At 53.8% G+C, this 21,840-nt stretch overlaps 1 protein-coding gene across 1 annotated transcript in view; it reads right to left on the bottom strand.

Annotated features, from left to right (window-relative positions):
* LOC147086759 (neural cell adhesion molecule L1-like) overlaps positions 1–21,840 on the bottom strand; it is a 168,186-nt gene that overhangs the window by 73,941 nt on the left and 72,405 nt on the right. The window contains exons 4-5 of the mRNA XM_085978317.1: positions 12,453–12,554; positions 10,280–10,477 (exon numbers count right to left, since the gene is read on the bottom strand). Coding sequence (XP_085834443.1) covers positions 10,280–10,477; positions 12,453–12,554 — 300 coding nt within the window. The remainder of the gene's footprint in view (positions 1–10,279; positions 10,478–12,452; positions 12,555–21,840) is intronic.

The following is a 21,840-nucleotide window of genomic DNA, read 5'->3' as shown; positions in this document are numbered from 1 at the left end:
CTGTCCCTCACTCTACACCTGGTAAACTCTCCACTAACCCCCGTCCCTCGCCCTACACCTGGTAACCTCTCCACTAACCCCCGTCCCTCACTCTACACCTGGTAACCTCTCCACTAACCCCCGTCCCTCGCCCTACACCTGGTAACCTCTCCACTAACCCCCGTCCCTCGCCCTACACCTGGTAACCTCTCCACTAACCCCCGTCCCTCGCCCTACACCTGGTAACCTCTCCACTAACCCCCGTCCCTCGCTCTACACCTGGTAACCTCTCCACTAACCCCCGTCCCTCGCTCTACACCTGGTAACCTCTCCACTAACCCCCGTCCCTCGCCCTACACCTGGTAACCTCTCCACTAACCCCCGTCCCTCGCTCTACTACCTGGTAACCTCTCCACTAACCCCCGTTCCTCACTCTACACCTGGTAACCTCTCCACTAACCCCCGTCCCTCGCTCTACACCTGGTAACCTCTCCACTAACCCCCGTCCCTCGCCCTACACCTGGTAACCTCTCCACTAACCCCCGTCCCTCGCCCTACACCTGGTAACCTCTCCACTAACCCCCGTCCCTCACTCTACACCTGGTAACCTCTCCCACTAACCCCCGTCCCTCACTCTACACCTGGTAACCTCTCCACTAACCCCCGTCCCTCGCCCTACACCTGGTAACCTCTCCACTAACCCCCGTCCCTCACTCTACACCTGGTAACCTCTCCACTAACCCCCGTCCCTCACTCTACACCTGGTAACCTCTCCACTAACCCCCGTCCCTCACTCTACACCTGGTAACCTCTCCACTAACCCCCGTCCCTCGCCCTACACCTGGTAACCTCTCCACTAACCCCCGTCCCTCACTTTACACCTGGTAACCTCTCCACTAACCCCCGTCCCTCACTCTACACCTGGTAACCTCTCCACTAACCCCCGTCCCTCGCTCTACACCTGGTAACCTCTCCACTAACCCCCGTCCCTCACTCTACACCTGGTAACCTCTCCACTAACCCCCGTCCCTCGCCCTACACCTGGTAACCTCTCCACTAACCCCCGTCCCTCACTCTAGACCTGGTAACCTCTCCACTAACCCCCGTCCCTCGCCCTACACCTGGTAACCTCTCCACTAACCCCCGTCCCTCGCTCTACACCTGGTAACCTCTCCACTAACCCCCGTCCCTCGCCCTACACCTGGTAACCTCTCCACTAACCCCCGTCCCTCACACTACACCTGGTAACCTCTCCACTAACCCCCGTCCCTCGCTCTACACCTGGTAACCTCTCCACTAACCCCCGTCCCTCGCCCTACACCTGGTAACCTCTCCACTAACCCCCGTCCCTCGCCCTACACCTGGTAACCTCTCCACTAACCCCCGTCCCTCGCTCTACACCTGGTAACCTCTCCACTAACCCCCGTCCCTCGCTCTACACCTGGTAACCTCTCCACTAACCCCCGTCCCTCGCCCTACACCTGGTAACCTCTCCACTAACCCCCGTCCCTCGCTCTACACCTGGTAACCTCTCCACTAACCCCCGTCCCTCGCCCTACACCTGGTAACCTCTCCACTAACCCCCGTCCCTCACTCTACACCTGGAAACCTCTCCACTAACCCCCATCCCTCGCCCTACACCTGGTAACCTCTCTACTAACCCCCGTCCCTCGCTCTACACCTGGTAACCTCTCCACTAACGCCCGTCCCTCGCCCTACACCTGGTAACCTCTCCACTAACCCCCGTCCCTCGCTCTACACCTGGTAACCTCTCCCACTAACCCCCGTCCCTCGCTCTACACCTGGTAACCTCTCCCACTAACCCCCGTCCCTCACTCTACACCTGGTAACCTCTCCACCTCCACTAACCCCCGTCCCTCGCTCTACACCTGGTAACCTCTCCACTAACCCCGTCCCTCGCCCTACACCTGGTAACCTCTCCCACTAACCCCCGTCCCTCACTCTACACTGGTAACCTCTCCACTAACCCCCGTCCTCGCTCTACACCTGGTAACCTCTCCACTAACCCCCGTCCCTCCTCTACACCTGGTAACCTCTCCACTAACCCCGTCCCTCACTCTACACCTGGTAAACTCTCCACTAACCCCCGTCACTCGCCCTACACCTGGTAACCTCTCCACTAACCCCCGTCCCTCACTCTACACCTGGTAACCTCTCCACTAACCCCGTCCCTCGCCCTACACCTGGTAACCTCTCCACTAACCCCCGTCCTCGCCCTACACCTGGTAACCTCTCCACTAACCCCGTCCCTCGCCCTACACCTGGTAACCTCTCCACTAACCCCCGTCCCTCGCTCTACACCTGGTAACCTCTCCACTAACCCCCGTCCCTCGCCTACACCTGGTAACCTCTCCACTAACCCCCGTCCCTCGCCCTACACCTGGTAACCTCTCCACTAACCCCCGTCCCTCGCTCTATACCTGGTAACCTCTCCATTAACCCCGTTCCTCACTCTACACCTGGTAACCTCTCCCACTAACCCCCGTCCCTCGCTCTACACCTGGTAACCTCTCCACTAACCCCCGTCCCTCGCCCTACACCTGGTAACCTCTCCACTAACCCGTCCCTCGCCCTACACCTGGTAACCTCTCCACTAACCCCCGTCCCTCACTCTACACCTGGTAACCTCTCCACTAACCCCCGTCCCTCACTCTACATCTGGTAACCTCTCCACTAACCCCCGTCCCTCGCCCTACACCTGGTAACCTCTCCACTAACCCCCGTCCCTCACTCTACACCTGGTAACCTCTCCACTAACCCCCGTCCCTCACTCTACACCTGGTAACCTCTCCACTAACCCCGTCCCTCACTCTACACCTGGTAACCTCTCCACTAACCCCCGTCCCTCGCCCTACACCTGGTAACCTCTCCACTAACCCCCGTCCCTCACTCTACACCTGGTAACCTCTCCACTAACCCCCGTCCCTCACTCTACACCTGGTAACCTCTCCACTAACCCCCGTCCCTCGCTCTACACCTGGTAACCTCTCCACTAACCCCCGTCCCTCACTCTACACCTGGTAACCTCTCCACTAACCCCCGTCCCTCGCCCTACACCTGGTAACCTCTCCACTAACCCCCGTCCCTCACTCTACACCTGGTAACCTCTCCACTAACCCCCGTCCCTCGCCCTACACCTGGTAACCTCTCCACTAACCCCCGTCCCTCGCTCTACACCTGGTAACCTCTCCACTAACCCCCGTCCCTCGCCCTACACCTGGTAACCTCTCCACTAACCCCCGTCCCTCACTCTACACCTGGTAACCTCTCCACTAACCCCCGTCCCTCGCTCTACACCTGGTAACCTCTCCACTAACCCCCGTCCCTCGCCCTACACCTGGTAACCTCTCCACTAACCCCCGTCCCTCGCCCTACACCTGGTAACCTCTCCACTAACACCCGTCCCTCACTCTACACCTGGTAACCTCTCCACTAACCCCCGTCCCTCGCTCTACACCTGGTAACCTCTCCACTAACCCCCGTCCCTCACTCTACACCTGGTAACCTCTCCACTAACCCCCGTCCCTCACTCTACACCTGGTAACCTCTCCACTAACCCCCGTCCCTCACTCGACACCTGGTAACCTCTCCACTAACCCCCGTCCCTCACTCTACACCTGGTAACCTCTCCACTAACCCCCGTCCCTCACTCTACACCTGGTAACCACTCCCACTAACCCCCGTCCCTCACTCTACACCTGGTAACCTCTCCACTAACCCCCGTCCCTCACTCTACACCTGGTAACCTCTCCACTAACCCCCGTCCCTCACTCTACACCTGGTAACCTCTCCACTAACCCCCGTCCCTCACTCTACACCTGGTAACCTCTCCACTAACCCCCGTCCCTCGCTCTACACCTGGTAACCTCTCCACTAACCCCCGTCCCTCACTCTACACCTGGTAACCTCTCCACGAACCCCGTCCCTCGCTCTACACATGGTAACCTCTCCACTAACCCCCGTCCCTCGCTCTACACCTGGTAACCTCTCCACTAACCCCCGTCCCTCGCCCTACACCTGGTAACCTCTCCACTAACCCCCGTCCCTCGCCCTACACCTGGTAACCTCTCCACTAACCCCCGTCCCTCACTCTACACCTGGTAACCTCTCCACTAACCCCCGTCCCTCGCCCTACACCTGGTAACCTCTCCACTAACCCCCGTCCCTCACTCTACACCTGGTAACCTCTCCACTAACCCCGTCCCTCGCTCTACACCTGGTAACCTCTCCACTAACCCCCGTCCCTCACTCTACACCTGGTAACCTCTCCACTAACCCCCGTCCCTCGCCCTACACCTGGTAACCTCTCCACTAACCCCCGTCCCTCACTCTGCACCTGGTAACCTCTCCACTAACCCCCGTCCCTCACTCTACACCTGGTAACCTCTCCACTAACCTCCGGCCCTCGCTCTACACCTGGTAACCTCTCCACTAACCCCCGTCCCTCGCCCTACACCTGGTAACCTCTCCACTAACCACCGTCCCTCACTCTACACCTGGTAACCTCTCCACTAACCCCCGTCCCTCACTCTACACCTGGTAACCTCTCCACTAACCCCCGTCCCTCGCTCTACACCTGGTAACCTCTCCACTAACCCCCGTCCCTCGCCCTACACCTGGTAACCTCTCCACTAACCCCCGTCCCTCGCCCTACACCTGGTAACCTCTCCACTAACCCCCGTCCCTCACTCTACACCTGGTAACCTCTCCACTAACCCCCGTCCCTCACTCTACACCTGGTAACCTCTCCACTAACCCCCGTCCCTCGCCCTGCACCTGGTAACCTCTCCACTAACCCCCGTCCCTCGCCCTACACCTGGTAACCTCTCCACTAACCCCCGTCCCTCACTCTACACCTGGTAACCTCTCCACTAACCCCCGTCCCTCACCCTACACCTGGTAACCTCTCCACTAACCCCCGTCCCTCACTCTACACCTGGTAACCTCTCCACTAACCCCCGTCCCTCACTCTACACCTGGTAACCTCTCCACTAACCCCCGTCCCTCGCTCTACACCTGGTAACCTCTCCACTAACCCCCGTCCCTCACCCTACACCTGGTAACCTCTCCACTAACCCCCGTCCCTCGCTCTACACCTGGTAACCTCTCCACTAACCCCCGTCCCTCGCTCTACACCTGGTAACCTCTCCACTGACCCCCGTCCCTCGCTCTACACCTGGTAACCTCTCCACTAACCCCCGTCCCTCGCCCTACACCTGGTAACCTCTCCACTAACCCCCGTCCCTCGCCCTACACCTGGTAACCTCTCCACTAACCCCCGTCCCTCGCCGTACACCTGGTAACCTCTCCACTAACCCCCGTCCCTCGCTCTACACCTGGTAACCTCTCCACTAACCCCCGTCCCTCGCCCTACACCTGGTAACCTCTCCACTAACCCCCGTCCCTCACTCTACACCTGGTAACCTCTCCACTAACCCCCGTCCCTCACTCTACACCTGGTAACCTCTCTACTAACCCCCGTCCCTCGCCCTACACCTGGTAACCTCTCCACTAACCCCCGTCCCTCGCCCTACACCTGGTAACCTCTCCACTAACCCCCGTCCCTCACTCTACACCTGGTAACCTCTCCACTAACCCCCGTCCCTCGCCCTACACCTGGTAACCTCTCCACTAACCCCCGTCCCTCACTCTACACCTGGTAACCTCTCCACTAACCCCCGTCCCTCGCCCTACACCTGGTAACCTCTCCACTAACCCCCGTCCCTCGCTCTACACCTGGTAACCTCTCCACTAACCCCGTCCCTCGCCCTACACCTGGTAACCTCTCCACTAACCCCCGTCCCTCGCTCTACACCTGGTAACCTCTCCACTAACCCCCGTCCCTCACTCTACACCTGGTAACCTCTCCACTAACCCCGTCCCTCACTCTACACCTGGTAACCTCTCCACTAACCCCCGTCCCTCGCCCTACACCTGGTAACCTCTCCACTAACCCCCGTCCCTCACTCTACACCTGGTAACCTCTCCACTAACCCCCGTCCCTCGCTCTACACCTGGTAACCTCTCCACTAACCCCCGTCCCTCGCTCTACACCTGGTAACCTCTCCACTAACCCCCGTCCCTCGCTCTGCACCTGGTAACCTCTCCACTAACCCCCGTCCCTCACCCTACACCTGGTAACCTCTCCACTAACCCCCGTCCCTCACTCTACAGCTGGTAACCTCTCCACTAACCCCCGTCCCTCGCCCTACACCTGGTAACCTCTCCACTAACCCCCGTCCCTCGCCCTACACCTGGTAACCTCTCCACTAACCCCCGTCCCTCGCCCTACACCTGGTAACCTCTCCCACTAACCCCCGTCCCTCGCTCTACACCTGGTAACCTCTCCACTAACCCCCGTCCCTCACTCTACACCTGGTAACCTCTCCACTAACCCCCGTCCCTCGCTCTACACCTGGTAACCTCTCCACTAACCCCCGTCCCTCGCCCTACACCTGGTAACCTCTCCACTAACCCCCGTCCCTCACTCTACACGTGGTAACCTCTCCACGAACCCCCGTCCCTCACTCTACACCTGGTAACCTCTCCACTCACCCCCGTCCCTCGCTCTACACCTGGTAACCTCTCCACTAACCCCCGTCCCTCGCTCTACACCTGGTAACCTCTCCACTAACCCCCGTCCCTCGCTCTACACCTGGTAACCTCTCCACTAACCCCCGTCCCTCACTCTACACCTGGTAACCTCTCCACTAACCCCCGTCCCTCGCCCTACACCTGGTAACCTCTCCACTAACCCCCGTCCCTCGCCCTACACCTGGTAACCTCTCCACTAACCCCCATCCCTCACTCTACACCTGGTAACCTCTCCACTAACCCCCGTCCCTCACTCTACACCTGGTAACCTCTCCACTAACCCCCGTCCCTCGCTCTACACCTGGTAACCTCTCCACTAACCCCCGTCCCTCCATCTACACCTGGTAACCTCTCCACTAACCCCCGTCCCTCGCCCTACACCTGGTAACCTCTCCACTAACCCCCGTCCCTCGCCCTACACCTGGTAACCTCTCCACTAACCCCCGTCCCTCGCCCTACACCTGGTAACCTCTCCACTAACCCCCGTCCCTCGCCCTACACCTGGTAACCTCTCCACTAACCCCCGTCCCTCACTCTACACCTGGTAACCTCTCCACTAACCCCCGTCCCTCGCCCTACACCTGGTAACCTCTCCACTAACCCCCGTCCCTCACTCTACACCTGGTAACCTCTCCACTAACCCCCGTCCCTCACTCTACACCTGGTAACCTCTCCACTAACCCCCGTCCCTCGCCCTACACCTGGTAACCTCTCCACTAACCCCCGTCCCTCGCTCTACACCTGGTAACCTCTCCACTAACCCCCGTCCCTCGCCCTACACCTGGTAACCTCTCCACTAACCCCCGTCCCTCGCCCTACACCTGGTAACCTCTCCACTAACCCCCGTCCCTCGCCCTACACCTGGTAACCTCTCCACTAACCCCCGTCCCTCACTCTACACCTGGTAACCTCTCCACTAACCCCCGTCCCTCGCTCTACACCTGGTAACCTCTCCACTAACCCCCGTCCCTCGCTCTGCACCTGGTAACCTCTCCACTAACCCCCGTCCCTCGCCCTACACCTGGTAACCTGTCCTACACCTGGTAACCTCTCCACTAACCCCCGTCCCTCGCCCTACACCTGGGAACCTCTCCACTAACCCCCGTCCCTCACTCTACACCTGGTAACCTCTCCACTAACCCCCGTCCCTCACTCTACACCTGGTAACCTCTCCACTAACCCCCGTCCCTCGCTCTACACCTGGTAACCTCTCCACTAACCCCCGTCCCTCGCTCTACACCTGGTAACCTCTCCATTAACCCCCGTCCCTCGCTCTACACCTGGTAACCTCTCCACTAACCCCCGTCCCTCGCTCTACACCTGGTAACCTCTCCACTAACCCCCGTCCCTCACTCTACACCTGGTAACCTCTCCACTAACCCCCGTCCCTCACTCTACACCTGGTAACCTCTCCACTAACCCCCGTCCCTCGCTCTACACCTGGTAACCTCTCCACTAACCCCCGTCCCTCGCTCTACACCTGGTAACCTCTCCACTAACCCCCGTCCCTCGCTCTACACCTGGTAACCTCTCCACTAACCCCCGTCCCTCGCCCTACACCTGGTAACCTCTCCACTAACCCCCGTCCCTCGCTCTACACCTGGTAACCTCTCCACTAACCCCCGTCCCTCGCTCTACACCTGGTAACCTCTCCACTAACCCCCGTCCCTCGCTCTACACCTGGTAACCTCTCCACTAACCCCCGTCCCTCACTCTACACCTGGTAACCTCTCCACTAACCCCCGTCCCTCGCCCTACACCTGGTAACCTCTCCCACTAACCCCCGTCCCTCGCCCTACACCTGGTAACCTCTCCACTAACCCCCGTCCCTCGCCCTACACCTGGTAACCTCTCCACTAACCCCGTCCCTCACTCTACACCTGGTAACCTCTCCCACTAACCCCCGTCCCTCGCCCTACACCTGGTAACCTCTCCACTAACCCCCGTCCCTCACTCTACACCTGGTAACCTCTCCACTAACCCCCGTCCCTCGCCCTACACCTGGTAACCTCTCCACTAACCCCCGTCCCTCACTCTACACCTGGTAACCTCTCCACTAACCCCCGTCCCTCACTCTACACCTGGTAACCTCTCCACTAACCCCCGTCCCTCGCTCTACACCTGGTAACCTCTCCACTAACCCCCGTCCCTCGCCCTACACCTGGTAACCTCTCCACTAACCCCCGTCCCTCACTCTACACCTGGTAACCTCTCCACTAACCCCCGTCCCTCGCTCTACACCTGGTAACCTCTCCACTAACCCCCGTCCCTCACTCTACACCTGGTAACCTCTCCACTAACCCCCGTCCCTCGCTCTACACCTGGTAACCTCTCCACTAACCCCCGTCCCTCACTCTACACCTGGTAACCTCTCCACTAACCCCCGTCCCTCGCTCTACACCTGGTAACCTCTCCACTAACCCCCGTCCCTCGCCCTACACCTGGTAACCTCTCCACTAACCCCCATCCCTTGCCCGACACCTGGTAACCTCTCCACTAACCCCCATTCCTCACTCTACACCTGGTAACCTCTCCACTAACCCCCGTCCCTCGCCCTACACCTGGTAACCTCTCCACTAACCCCCGTCCCTTGCCCTACACCTCGTAATCTTTATTACAAAGGGATTGGAGTGTAAGATTAGTCTTACTACGGTTATACAGGGCCTTGGTGAGACCACACCTGGAGTACTGTGCACAGTTTTGGTCTCCTTACCTAAGGAAGGATATACTTGGGATGAGGGGGTTGTCCTATGAGGAGAGATTGAGTAGATTGGGCCGATACTCTCTGGAGTTTAGAAGAATGAGAGGTGATCTCATTGAAACATATCAGATTCTGAGGGGGATTGACAGGGTCGATGCTGAGAGGCTGTTTCCCCCCCTGGCTGGAGGGTCTCGAACCAGGGGTCACAGTCTCAGGATAAGGGCCTTGGTGAGACCACACCTGGAGTATTGTGTGCAGTTTTGGTCTCCTTACCTAAGAAAGGATATACAGTACTTGCCATAGAGGGAGTGCAGCGAAGGTTCACCAGACTGATACCTGGGATGGCAGGAATGACGTATGAGGAGAGATTGGGTCGATTGGGCTTATACTCACTAGAGTTTAGAAGAATGAGAGGGGATCTCATTGAAACTTATAAAATTCTAACAGGACTGGACAGACTAGATGCAGGAAGGATGTTCCCGATGGCGGGGGAGTCCAGAACCAGCGGTCACAGTCTAAGGATAAGGGGTAAGCCATTTAGGACTGAGATGAGGAGGAATTTCTTCACCCAGAGAGTGGTGAACCTGTGGAATTCTCTACCACAGAAGGCAGTAGAGGCCAATTCATCAAATATATTCAAGCAGGAGTTGGATATATTTCTTAAGGCTAAAGGGATCAAGGGGTATGGGGAGAAAGCAGGGACAGGGTACTGAGTTTGGATGATCAGCCATGATCGCATTGAATGGCGGAGCAGGCTCGAGGGGCCGAATGGCCTACTCCTGCTCCTATCTTCTATGTTTCTCGAATGTGCCGACACTCTCTGCCTCCCAGCCAGCCTTTTCCCACACGACGTGGACCTCGAACCAGCCCCCCTCTTCCCAGCTCCATGCCTGTGGCTCTCTTGGTTAGAGACACGTCCCGCTCCACCCCACTCTGTACGAGCCCCTGCGCGCTCCCCTGCCCGGCGCCGCCGCTCCGACCTACCTGCCGACGGGGTCATGTAGCGCTCCGTGCCCTCGCTGGGGTCGCTGCTCCCGAACCGGTTGACGGAGATGACCCGGAAGCTGTAGTTGACGTAGGGAGAGAGCTTCAACATCGCCTCCTTCCGGTCGCTGTCCAGGTGCTCCATCACGTGCCACGTCCCGGGTTCAAAAATATTCTCCTCGAACTCGATGATAAATTCTACCTCCCCCCACACCCCCCGGAGAACAAGAGTAAAATTAAAACCAGCCACATAATCCCAAGGACACACGAGCAGACAGCGCCAAGCACAGTGATTCCCTAACCCTCATCTCTCCACCACCGCCCCCCGACTAGGGGGAGCTGAACAGTGTGAACCCATTTATGGTGAGGCTTATGCAGGGACACTCTGGTGTCCCCCAAGGAGCTATCCTTGGCCCCCCTTCTAGTTCCCATCTACGGGCTTGCCCCTCGGAAACATCATCAGAAAACTCCAGTGTGATTTGGACAGGTTGGGTGATTGGGCAGAAGCATGGCAGATGCAATATAATGTGGATAAATGCGAGGTTATCCACTTTGGTGTCAAAAACAGGAAGACAGATTATTATCTGAATGGCAATAGATTGGGAGAAGGGGAAGTGCAATGAGACCTGGGTGTCCTTGTGCACCAGTCGCTGAAGGTAAGCATGCAGGTGCAGCAGGCGGTTAAGAAGGCAAATGGTATGTTGGCCTTCGTAGCGAGAGGATTCGAGTACAGGAGCAAGGATGTCTTGCTGCAGTTGTACAGGGCCTTGGTGAGACCACACCTTGAGTATTGTGTGCAGTTTTGGTCGCCTTATCTGAGGAAGGATGTTCTTGCCATGGAGGGAGTGCAGCGAAGATTCACCAGACTGATACCTGGGATGGCAGGAATGATGTATGAGGAGAGATTGGGTCGATTGGGCTTATACTCGCTGGAGTTTAGAAGAATGAGAGGGGATCTCATGGAAACTTATAAAATTCTAACAGGACTAGACAGACTAGATGCAGGAAGGATGTTCCCGATGGCGGGGGAGTCCAGAACCAGGGGTCACAGTCTAAGGATAAGGGGTAAGAATTTTAGGACAGAGATGAGGAGGAATTTCTTCACCCAGAGAGTGGTGAACCTGTGGAATTCTCTACCACAGAAGGCAGTAGAGGCCAATTCATTAAATATCTTCAAGAAGGAGTTAGATATATTTCTTAAGGCTAAAGGGATCAAGCGATATGGGGAGAAAGCAGGGACCGGGTACTGAATTTGGATGATCAGCCATGATCGCATTGAATGGCGGAGCAGGCTCGAGGGGCCGAATGGCCTACTCCTGCTCCTATCTTCTATGTTTCTATATGCAGCCTTCGGTCGCCTGAGGAAGAGAGTGTTTGAAGACCAGGACCTCAAACCCGGCACTAAGCTCATGGCCTACAGAGCAGCAGTGATACCCGCCCTGCTGTATGCCTCAGAGACATGGACCATGTACAGCAGGCACCTCAAAGCACGGGAGAGGTCCCACCAACGCTGCCTCCGCAAGATCCTGCAAATCCATCGGCAGGATAGGCGCACCAACGTCAGTGTTCTCGCTCAGGCCAACATCCCCAGCATCGAAGCTTTGACCGCGCTCAATCAGCTCCGATGGACGGGTCACATTGTCCGCATGCCCGATACGAGACTCCCAAAACAAGCGCTCTACTCGGAGCTCCGACACGGCAAGAGAGCCCCAGGTGGGCAGAGGAAACGCTTCAAGGACACCCTCAAAGCCTCCTTGAAAAAGTGCAACATCCCCACCGACACCTGGGAATCCCTGGCCCAAGACCACACAAAGTGGAGGAGAAGCATCCGGGAAGGCGCCGAACACCTCGAGTCTCTTCGCCGGGAGCAAGCGGAAGCCGAGCGCAGGCAGCGCAAGGAGCGCACGTCAACCCAAGCACCCCACCCACCCGTCCCCTCAACCACTGTCTGCCCCACCTGTGACAGAGACTGTAGGTCCCGCATTGGACTCATCAGTCACCTGAGAACTCATTGTTAGTGTGGAAGCAAGTCATGCGAGGGACTGCCTGAGAAGAAGATTGTTGTACCTGCCCTTGATGGGACTGGGATCGTTCTGTTCCACACACACACACTGCTGTACTCGTTCTCGATGGGACTGGGATCATTCTGTTCCACACAAACTGCTGTACCTACCCTCGATGGGACTGTTGTGGTCATTTCCGGCTCTCCAGGACAGCTGGACATCTCGCTCCTCGACGATTTTGAGCTGTAAATCGAACGGTGGGTCCGGGCGATCTGGAAAATCAAAAGCCAGCACAGGTGAGAGACGGACAGATAAAAAAAAAAGAGCACGTGAGAAAGAGATAATGACAGAGAAACACTGCGGGAAAGACAGTCAGAGAGACAGTGAAAAAGAGAGACGGAGAGATACAGAACGAGGGAGCCAGAGTAAAAACAGAGAGATAGAGACAAACATACACACGAACATATGAATTAGGAGCAGGAGTCGGCCGCTCGGCCCCTCGAGCCTGCTCCGCCATTCGATAAGATCATGGCTGATCCGATTACTCCACAAACCCGCCTACCCCCTGTATTGATTTCTTTGTGGGTTCAATGATGAGACATTTATGAAAGTGAATGAGTTTTAATCTAAAGTCTGTTCAACTCTTTATACAGCATTCAGGAGACACGATGCTTGTGATGCATCGAGAACGAAACCGAAACTAAACAAACTGCCTTGCTTCTCTCGGTCACATGCCCTCTGCTGGTCAGGCACAAGCAATCAATACATGCAATCATGCTATTAAGGCATCATAATCGAACAGGCAAATACCATCTCTATTTGCTGATATCATTACACCCCCGATAACCTTTCACCCCTTGCTGACCAAGAATCGATCTACCTCTGCCTCAAATATATTCAAAGACTCCGCTTCCACTGCCCTCTGAGGAAGAGAGTTCCAAAGACTCACGACCCTGTGAGAAAGAATTTCTCCTCATCCCTGTCTTAAATGGGTGACTCCTAATTTTTAAACAGTGACCGCTGTAAACACTGCATTATACCCCACACTGTAACACTCTGATATACCCCACACCCCTCACTGTAACACACTGATATACCCCACACCCCTCACTGTAACACTGATATACCCCACACCCCTCACTGCAACACACTGATATACCCCACGCCCCTCACTGTAACACACTGATATACCCCACGCCCCTCACTGTAACACTCTGATATACCCCACACCCCTCACTGTAACACACTGATATACCCCACACCCCACACTGTAACACTCTGATATACCCCACACCCCTCACTGTAACACTGATATACCCGACACCCCTCACTGTAACACTGTGATATACCCCACACCCCTCACTGTAACACTCTGATATACCCCACACCACTCACTGTAACACTGTGATATACCCCACACCCCTCACTGTAACACTCTGATATACCCCACACCCCTCACTGTAACACTCTGATATACCCCACACCCCTCACTGTAACACACTGATATACCCCACACCTCTCACTGTAACACTCTGATATACCCCACACCCCTCACTGTAACACTGATATACCCCACACCCCTCACTGTAACACTGATATACCCCACACCCCTCGCTGTAACACACTGATATACCCCACACCCCTCACTGTAACACACTGATATACCCCACACCCCTCACTGTAACACTCTGATATACCCCACACCCCTCACTGTAACACACTGCTATACCCCACACCCCTCACTGTAACACACTGATATACCCCACACCCCTCACTGTAACACTCTGATATACCCCACACCCCTCACTGTAACACTCTGATATACCCCACACCCCTCACTGTAACACTCTGATATACCCCACACCCCTCGCTGTAACACTCTGATATACCCCACACCCCTCACTGTAACACTCTGATATACCCCACACCCCTCACTGTAACACTCTGATATACCCCACACCCCTCACTGTAACACTCTGATATACCCCACACCCCTCACTGTAACACTCTGATATACCCCACACCCCTCACTGTAACACACGGATATACCCCACACCCCTCACTGTAACACTCTGATATACCCCACACCCCTCACTGTAACACTCTGATATACCCCACACCCCTCACTGTAACACACTGATATACCCCACACCCCTCACTGTAACACTCTGATATACCCCACACCCCTCACTGTAACACTCTGATATACCCCACACCCCTCACTGTAACACTCTGATATACCCCACACCCCTCACTGTAACACACTGATATACCCCACACCCCTCACTGTAACACTCTGATATACACCACACCCCTCACTGTAACACTCTGATATACCCCACACCCCTCACTGTAACACTGATATACCCCACACCCCTCACTGTAACACTCTGATATACCCCACACCCCTCACTGTAACACACTGATATACCCCACACCCCTCACTGTAACACGCTGATATACCCCACACCCCTCACTGTAACACTCTGATATACCCCACACCCCTCACTGTAACACACTGATATACCCCACACCCCTCACTGTAACACTCTGATATACCCCACACCCCTCACTGTAACACTCTGATATACCCCACACCCCTCACTGTAACACTCTGATATACCCCACACCCCTCACTGTAACACACTGATATACCCCACACCCCTCACTGTAACACTCTGATATACCCCACACCCCTCACTGTAACACTCTGATATACCCCACACCCCTCACTGTAACACTCTGATATACCCCACACCCCTCACTGTAACACACTGATATACCCCACAGCCCTCACTGTAACACTCTGATATACCCCACACCCCTCACTGTAACACTCTGATATACCCCACACCCCTCACTGTAACACTCTGATATACCCCACACCCCTCACTGTAACACACTGATATACCCCACACCCCTCACTGTAACACTCTGATATACCCCACACCCCTCACTGTAACACTCTGATATACCCCACACCCCTCACTGTAACACTCTGATATACCCCACACCCCTCACTGTAACACTCTGATATACCCCACACCCCTCACTGTAACACTCTGATATACCCCACACCCCTCACTGTAACACTCTGATATACCCCACACCCCTCACTGTAACACTCTGATATACCCCACACCCCTCACTGTAACACTCTGATATACCCCACACCCCTCACTGTAACACTCTGATATACCCCACACCCCTCACTGTAACACTCTGATATACCCCACACCCCTCACTGTAACACTCTGATATACCCCACACCCCTCACTGTAACACTCTGATATACCCCACACCCCTCACTGTAACACTGATATACCCCACACCCCTCATTGTAACACTGATATACCCCACACCCCTCACTGTAACACTCTGATATACACCACACCCCTCACTGTAACACACTGATATACCCCACACCCCTCACTGTAACACTCTGATATACCCCACACCCCTCACTGTAACACTCTGATATACCCCACACCCCTCACTGTAACACACTGATATACCCCACACCCCTCACTGTAACACTCTGATATACCCCACACCCCTCACTGTAACACTCTGATATACCCCACACCCCTCACTGTAACACTCTGATATACCCCACACCTCTCACTGTAACACTCTGATATACCCCACACCCCTCACTGTAACACTCTGATATACCCCACACCCCTCACTGTAACACACTGATATACCCCACACCCCTCACTGTAACACGGATATACCCCACACCCCTCACTGTAACACTCTGATATACCCCACACCCCTCACTGTAACACACTGATATACCCCACACCCCTCACTGTAACACTCTGATATACCCCACACCCCTCACTGTAACACTGATATACCCCACACCCCTCACTGTAACACACTGATATACGCCACACCCCTCACTGTAACACTGATATACCCCACACCCCTCACTGTAACACACTGATATACGCCACACCCCTCAGTGTAACACTGATATACCCCACACCCCTCACTGTAACACTGATATACCCCACACCCCTCACTGTAACACTGATATACCCCACACCCCTCACTGTAACACACTGATATACCCCACACCCCTCACTGTAACACTCTGATATACCCCACACCCCTCACTGTAACACTCTGATATACCCCACACCCCTCACTGTAACACTCTGATATACCCCACACCCCTCAGTGTAACACTCTGATATACCCCACACCCCTCACTGTAACACTCTGATATACCCCACACCCCTCACTGTAACACTGATATACCCCACACCCCTCACTGTAACACTCTGATATACCCCACACCCCTCACTGTAACACACTGATATACCCCACACCCCTCACTGTAACACTCTGATATACCCCACACCCCTCACTGTAACGCTCTGATATACCCCACACCCCTCACTGTAACACTGATATACCCCACACTCCTCACTGTAACACTCTGATATACCCCACACCTCTCACTGTAACACTCTGATATACCCCACACCCTCACTGTAACACTCTGATATACCCCACACCCCTCACTGTAACGCTCTGATATACCCCACACCCCTCACTGTAACACACTGATATACCCCACACCCCTCACTGTAACACACTGATATACCCCACACCCCTCACTGTAACACTCTGATATACCCCACACCCCTCACTGTAACACACTGCTATACCCCACACCCCTCACTGTAACACACTGATATACCCCACACCCCTCACTGTAACACTCTGATATACCCCACACCCCTCACTGTAACACTCTGATATACCCCACACCCCTCACTGTAACACTCTGATATACCCCACACCCCTCACTGTAACACTCTGATATACCCCACACCCCTCACTGTAACACACTGATATACCCCACACCCCTCACTGTAACACTCTGATATACCCCACACCCCTCACTGTAACACTCTGATATACCCCACACCCCTCACTGTAACACTGATATACCCCACACCCCTCACTGTAACACACTGATATACCCCACACCCCTCACTGTAACACTCTGATATACCCCACACCCCTCACTGTAACACTCTGATATACCCCACACCCCTTCACTGTAACACTCTGATATACCCCACACCCCTCACTGTAACACTCTGATATACCCCACACCCCTCACTGTAACACTCTGATATACCCCACACCCCTCACTGTAACACTCTGATATACCCCACACCCCTCACTGTAACACTCTGATATACCCCACACCCTTCACTGTAACACTCTGATATACCCCACACCCCTCACTGTAACACTCTGATATACCCCACACCCCTCACTGTAACACTCTGATATACCCCACACCCCTCACTGTAACACTGATATACCCCACACCTCTCACTGTAACACACTGATATACCCCACACCCCTCACTGTAACACTCTGATATACCCCACACCCCTCACTGTAACACTCTGATATACCCCACACCCCTCACTGTAACACTGATATACCCCACACCCCTCACTGTAACACTGATATACCTCACACCCCTCACTGTAACACTCTGATATACCCCACACCCCTCACTGTAACACACTGATATACCTCACACCCCTCACTGTAACACTCTGATATACCCCACACCCCTCACTGTAACACACTGATATACCCCACACCCCTCACTGTAACACTCTGATATACCCCACACCCCCCACTGTAACACACTGATATACCCCACACCCCTCACTGTAACACACTGATATACCCCACACCCCTCACTGTAACACACTGATATACCCCACACCCCTCACTGTAACACTCTGATATACCCCACACCCCTCACTGTAACACTCTGATATACCCCACACCCCACACTGTAACACTGATATACCCCACACCCCTCACTGTAACACTCTGATATACCCCACACCCCTCACTGTAACACTCTGATATACCCCACACCCCTCACTGTAACACACTGATATACCCCACACCCCTCACTGTAACACACTGATATACCCCACACCCCTCACTGTAACACTCTGATATACCCCACACCCCTCACTGTAACACACTGATATACCCCACACCCCTCACTGTAACACACTGATATACCCCACACCCCTCACTGTAACACTCTGATATACCCCACACTCCTCACTGTAACACTCTGATATACCCCACACCCCTCACTGTAACACTCTGATATACCCCACACCCCTCACTGTAACACTCTGATATACCCCACACCCCTCACTGTAACACTGATATACCCCACACCCCTCACTGTAACACTCTGATATACCCCACACCCCTCACTGTAACACTCTGATATACCCCACACCCCTCACTGTAACACACTGATATACCTCACACCCCTCACTGTGACACTCTGATATACCCCACACCCCACACTGTAACACTCTGATATACCCCACACTCCTCACTGTAACACACTGATATACCCCACACCCCTCACTGTAACACTCTGATATACCCCACACCCCTCACTGTAACACTCTGATATACCCCACACCCCTCACTGTAACACTCTGATATACCCCACACCCCTCACTGTAACACGCTGATATACCCCACACCCCTCACTGTAACACTCAGATATACCCCACACCCCACACTGTAACACTCTGATATACCCCACACCCCTCACTGTAACACGCTGATATACCCCACACCCCTCACTGTAACACACTGATATACCCCACACCCCTCACTGTAACACACTGATATACCCCACACCCCTCACTGTAACACTCTGATATACCCCACACCCCTCACTGTAACACTCTGATATACCCCACACCCCTCACTGTAACACAATTCACAATTCACAATTCAAATCGCTTTATTGGCATGACAAGTTACATCCTATGTTGCCAAAGCATCAAAATACATTTATGGTTTACCACATAAACGCAGTTCTATTCATACAGTACATAAACAGGTATATCCCTGAGTGTATAAATATACATTCGCATTGTTTATATACACTCTTTTCCTAGTTCACTGGTTGGCTCTCTGTTCATGGCAAGCTGTAACATAGCGTGCCGCCAGTGTTATACAGCTTCTCTCCTCTCCCAGTAGGAATGGGAGTTTTTGGTTGTCATTCAGATTTCTGAAATCAGGGCATATTTGTGAGAATTTTTGGTAGAAATTCTCCCTGATGCCCTGATATTTTCCACAAGCTGTGAGGAAGTGCATCTCTGTCTCCACCACTCCCTGACTGCAGTACGAGCATATCCTGTCCTCTCTTGGCAGCCTGGTCTGCCTGTGTCTGCCTTTTTCGATCGCTAGGCTATGTTCGCTAAGTCTGTACCTTGTCAAGGTTCTTCTCAGTTTGTTATCCTTTACCATGGTCAGGTAATCAGCTATGTTGTATTGTCTGTTTAGGGCCAAGTAGCAATTGAGTTTGCTTTGGGTTTTTGTTGTTTCTGCCCAATATGTCAGATATTTTTCCTTTTGCTTAGCGACGATTGTGTTGGGTCGAATTCTTTGTGTTACCCTGTCACTGTCCTGGGGCTGGTTATTGTTAGTATTGTTAGTAGTTACTTCACTGAGTCCCAGGACTAGTTGACTGAGGGTATTCTTCTTTATGGTCAGCTCTTGGCATTTCAGGGCGTCGTAGTGATAGCATTGGGGATTGCTCATTTGCAGGTGATTCCAAAATTTGGTGGCTCTTTTTTGGATAGTGATTATTAATGGATATTGGCCTAGTTCCGCCCTGCATGCATTGTTTACTGTTTTCCTTTGAGTCCGGAGGATACTTTTACAGAATTCTGCATGTAGGATCTCAATTGGGTGTTTGTCCCATTTTGCAAATTCTTGTTGAGTTAGCGGTCCCCATACCTCACTGCCATAGAGTGCAATTGGTTCAATTACTGATTTGAAAATTTTGAGCCAAATGCTAATTGGGATTTCTATTTGGATTGATTTTTTGATGGCATAGAAAGCCCTTCTTGCTTTCTCTTTCAGTTCATTCACAGCCAGTTTGAAGTTTCCCGTAGAACTGATTTTTAAGCCCAAGTATGTGTAGTTAGTGGTTTGTTCAATTTTGGTTGTTCCTACTGTGAAATTTATTTTGGGTCCCTGATGTTTGGATCTTTGCTGGAACACAAGGACTTTGGTTTTTTGGGGATTTATTGTCAGGGCCCAAGTCTGGCAGTACGACTCCAGCAGGTCCAGGTTTTGCTGTAGCCCCTCTTTAGTAGGTGACAGCAGAACCAGGTCGTCTGCATAGAGGAGGAACACACTGATATACCCCACACCCCTCACTGTAACACTCTGATATACCCCACACCCCTCACTGTAACACACTGATATACCCCACACCCCTCACTGTAACACTCTGATATACCCCACACCCCTCACTGTAACACACGGATATACCCCACACCCCTCACTGTAACACACTGATATACCCCACACCCCTCACTGTAACACTCTGATATACCCCACACCCCTCACTGTAACACTCTGATATACCCCACACCCCTCACTGTAACACACTGATATACCCCACACCCCTCACTGTAACACTCTGATACACCCCACACCCCTCACTGTAACACTCAGATATACCCCACACCCCTCACTGTAACACACTGATATACCCCACACCCCTCACTGTAACACTCTGATATACCCCACACCCCTCACTGTAACACTCAGATATACCCCACACCTCTCACTGTAACACGCTGATATACCCCACACCCCTCACTGTAACACTCTGATATACCCCACACCCCTCACTGTAACACACTGATATACCCCACACCCCTCACTGTAACACTCTGATATACCCCACACCCCTCACTGTAACACTGATATACCCCACACCCCTCACTGTAACACTCTGATATACCCCACACCCCTCACTGTAACACTCAGATATACCCCACACCCCACACTGTAACACTCTGATATACCCCACACCTCTCACTGTAACACTGATATACTCCACAACCCTCACTGTAACACACTGATATACCCCACACCCCTCACTGTAACACTGATATACCCCACACCCCACACTGTAACACTCTCTGATATACCCCACACCCCTCACTGTAACACTGATATACCCCACACCCCACACTGTAACACTCTGATATACCCCACACCCCTCACTGTAACACTGATATACCCCACACCCCACACTGTAACACACTGATATACCCCACACCCCACACTGTAACACACTGATATACCCCACACCCCTCACTGTAACACTCAGATATACCCCACACCCCACACTGTAACACTCTGATATACTCCACACCCCTCACTGTAACACACTGATATACCCCACACCCCTCACTGTAACACTGATGTACCCCACACCCCTCACTGTAACACACTGATATACCCCACACCCCTCACTGTAACACTCTGATATACCCCACACCCCTCACTGTAACACACTGATATACCCCACACCCCTCACTGTAACACTCTGATATACCCCACACCCCTCACTGTAACACCCTGATTTACCCCACACCCCTCACTGTAACACTCTGATATACCCCACACCCCTCACTGTAACACACTGATATACCCCACACCCCT

The sequence above is a fragment of the Somniosus microcephalus genome, unplaced genomic scaffold, assembly GCF_052327205.1.
Source record: "Somniosus microcephalus isolate GS21.2 unplaced genomic scaffold, FLI_Smic_1.0 unresolved_chr7, whole genome shotgun sequence".
In the NCBI taxonomy this organism is placed as follows: Eukaryota; Metazoa; Chordata; class Chondrichthyes; order Squaliformes; family Somniosidae; genus Somniosus; species Somniosus microcephalus.
Note: the sequence above shows the minus strand (reverse complement) of the source record. Positions and strands in the feature narration are given on the sequence as shown.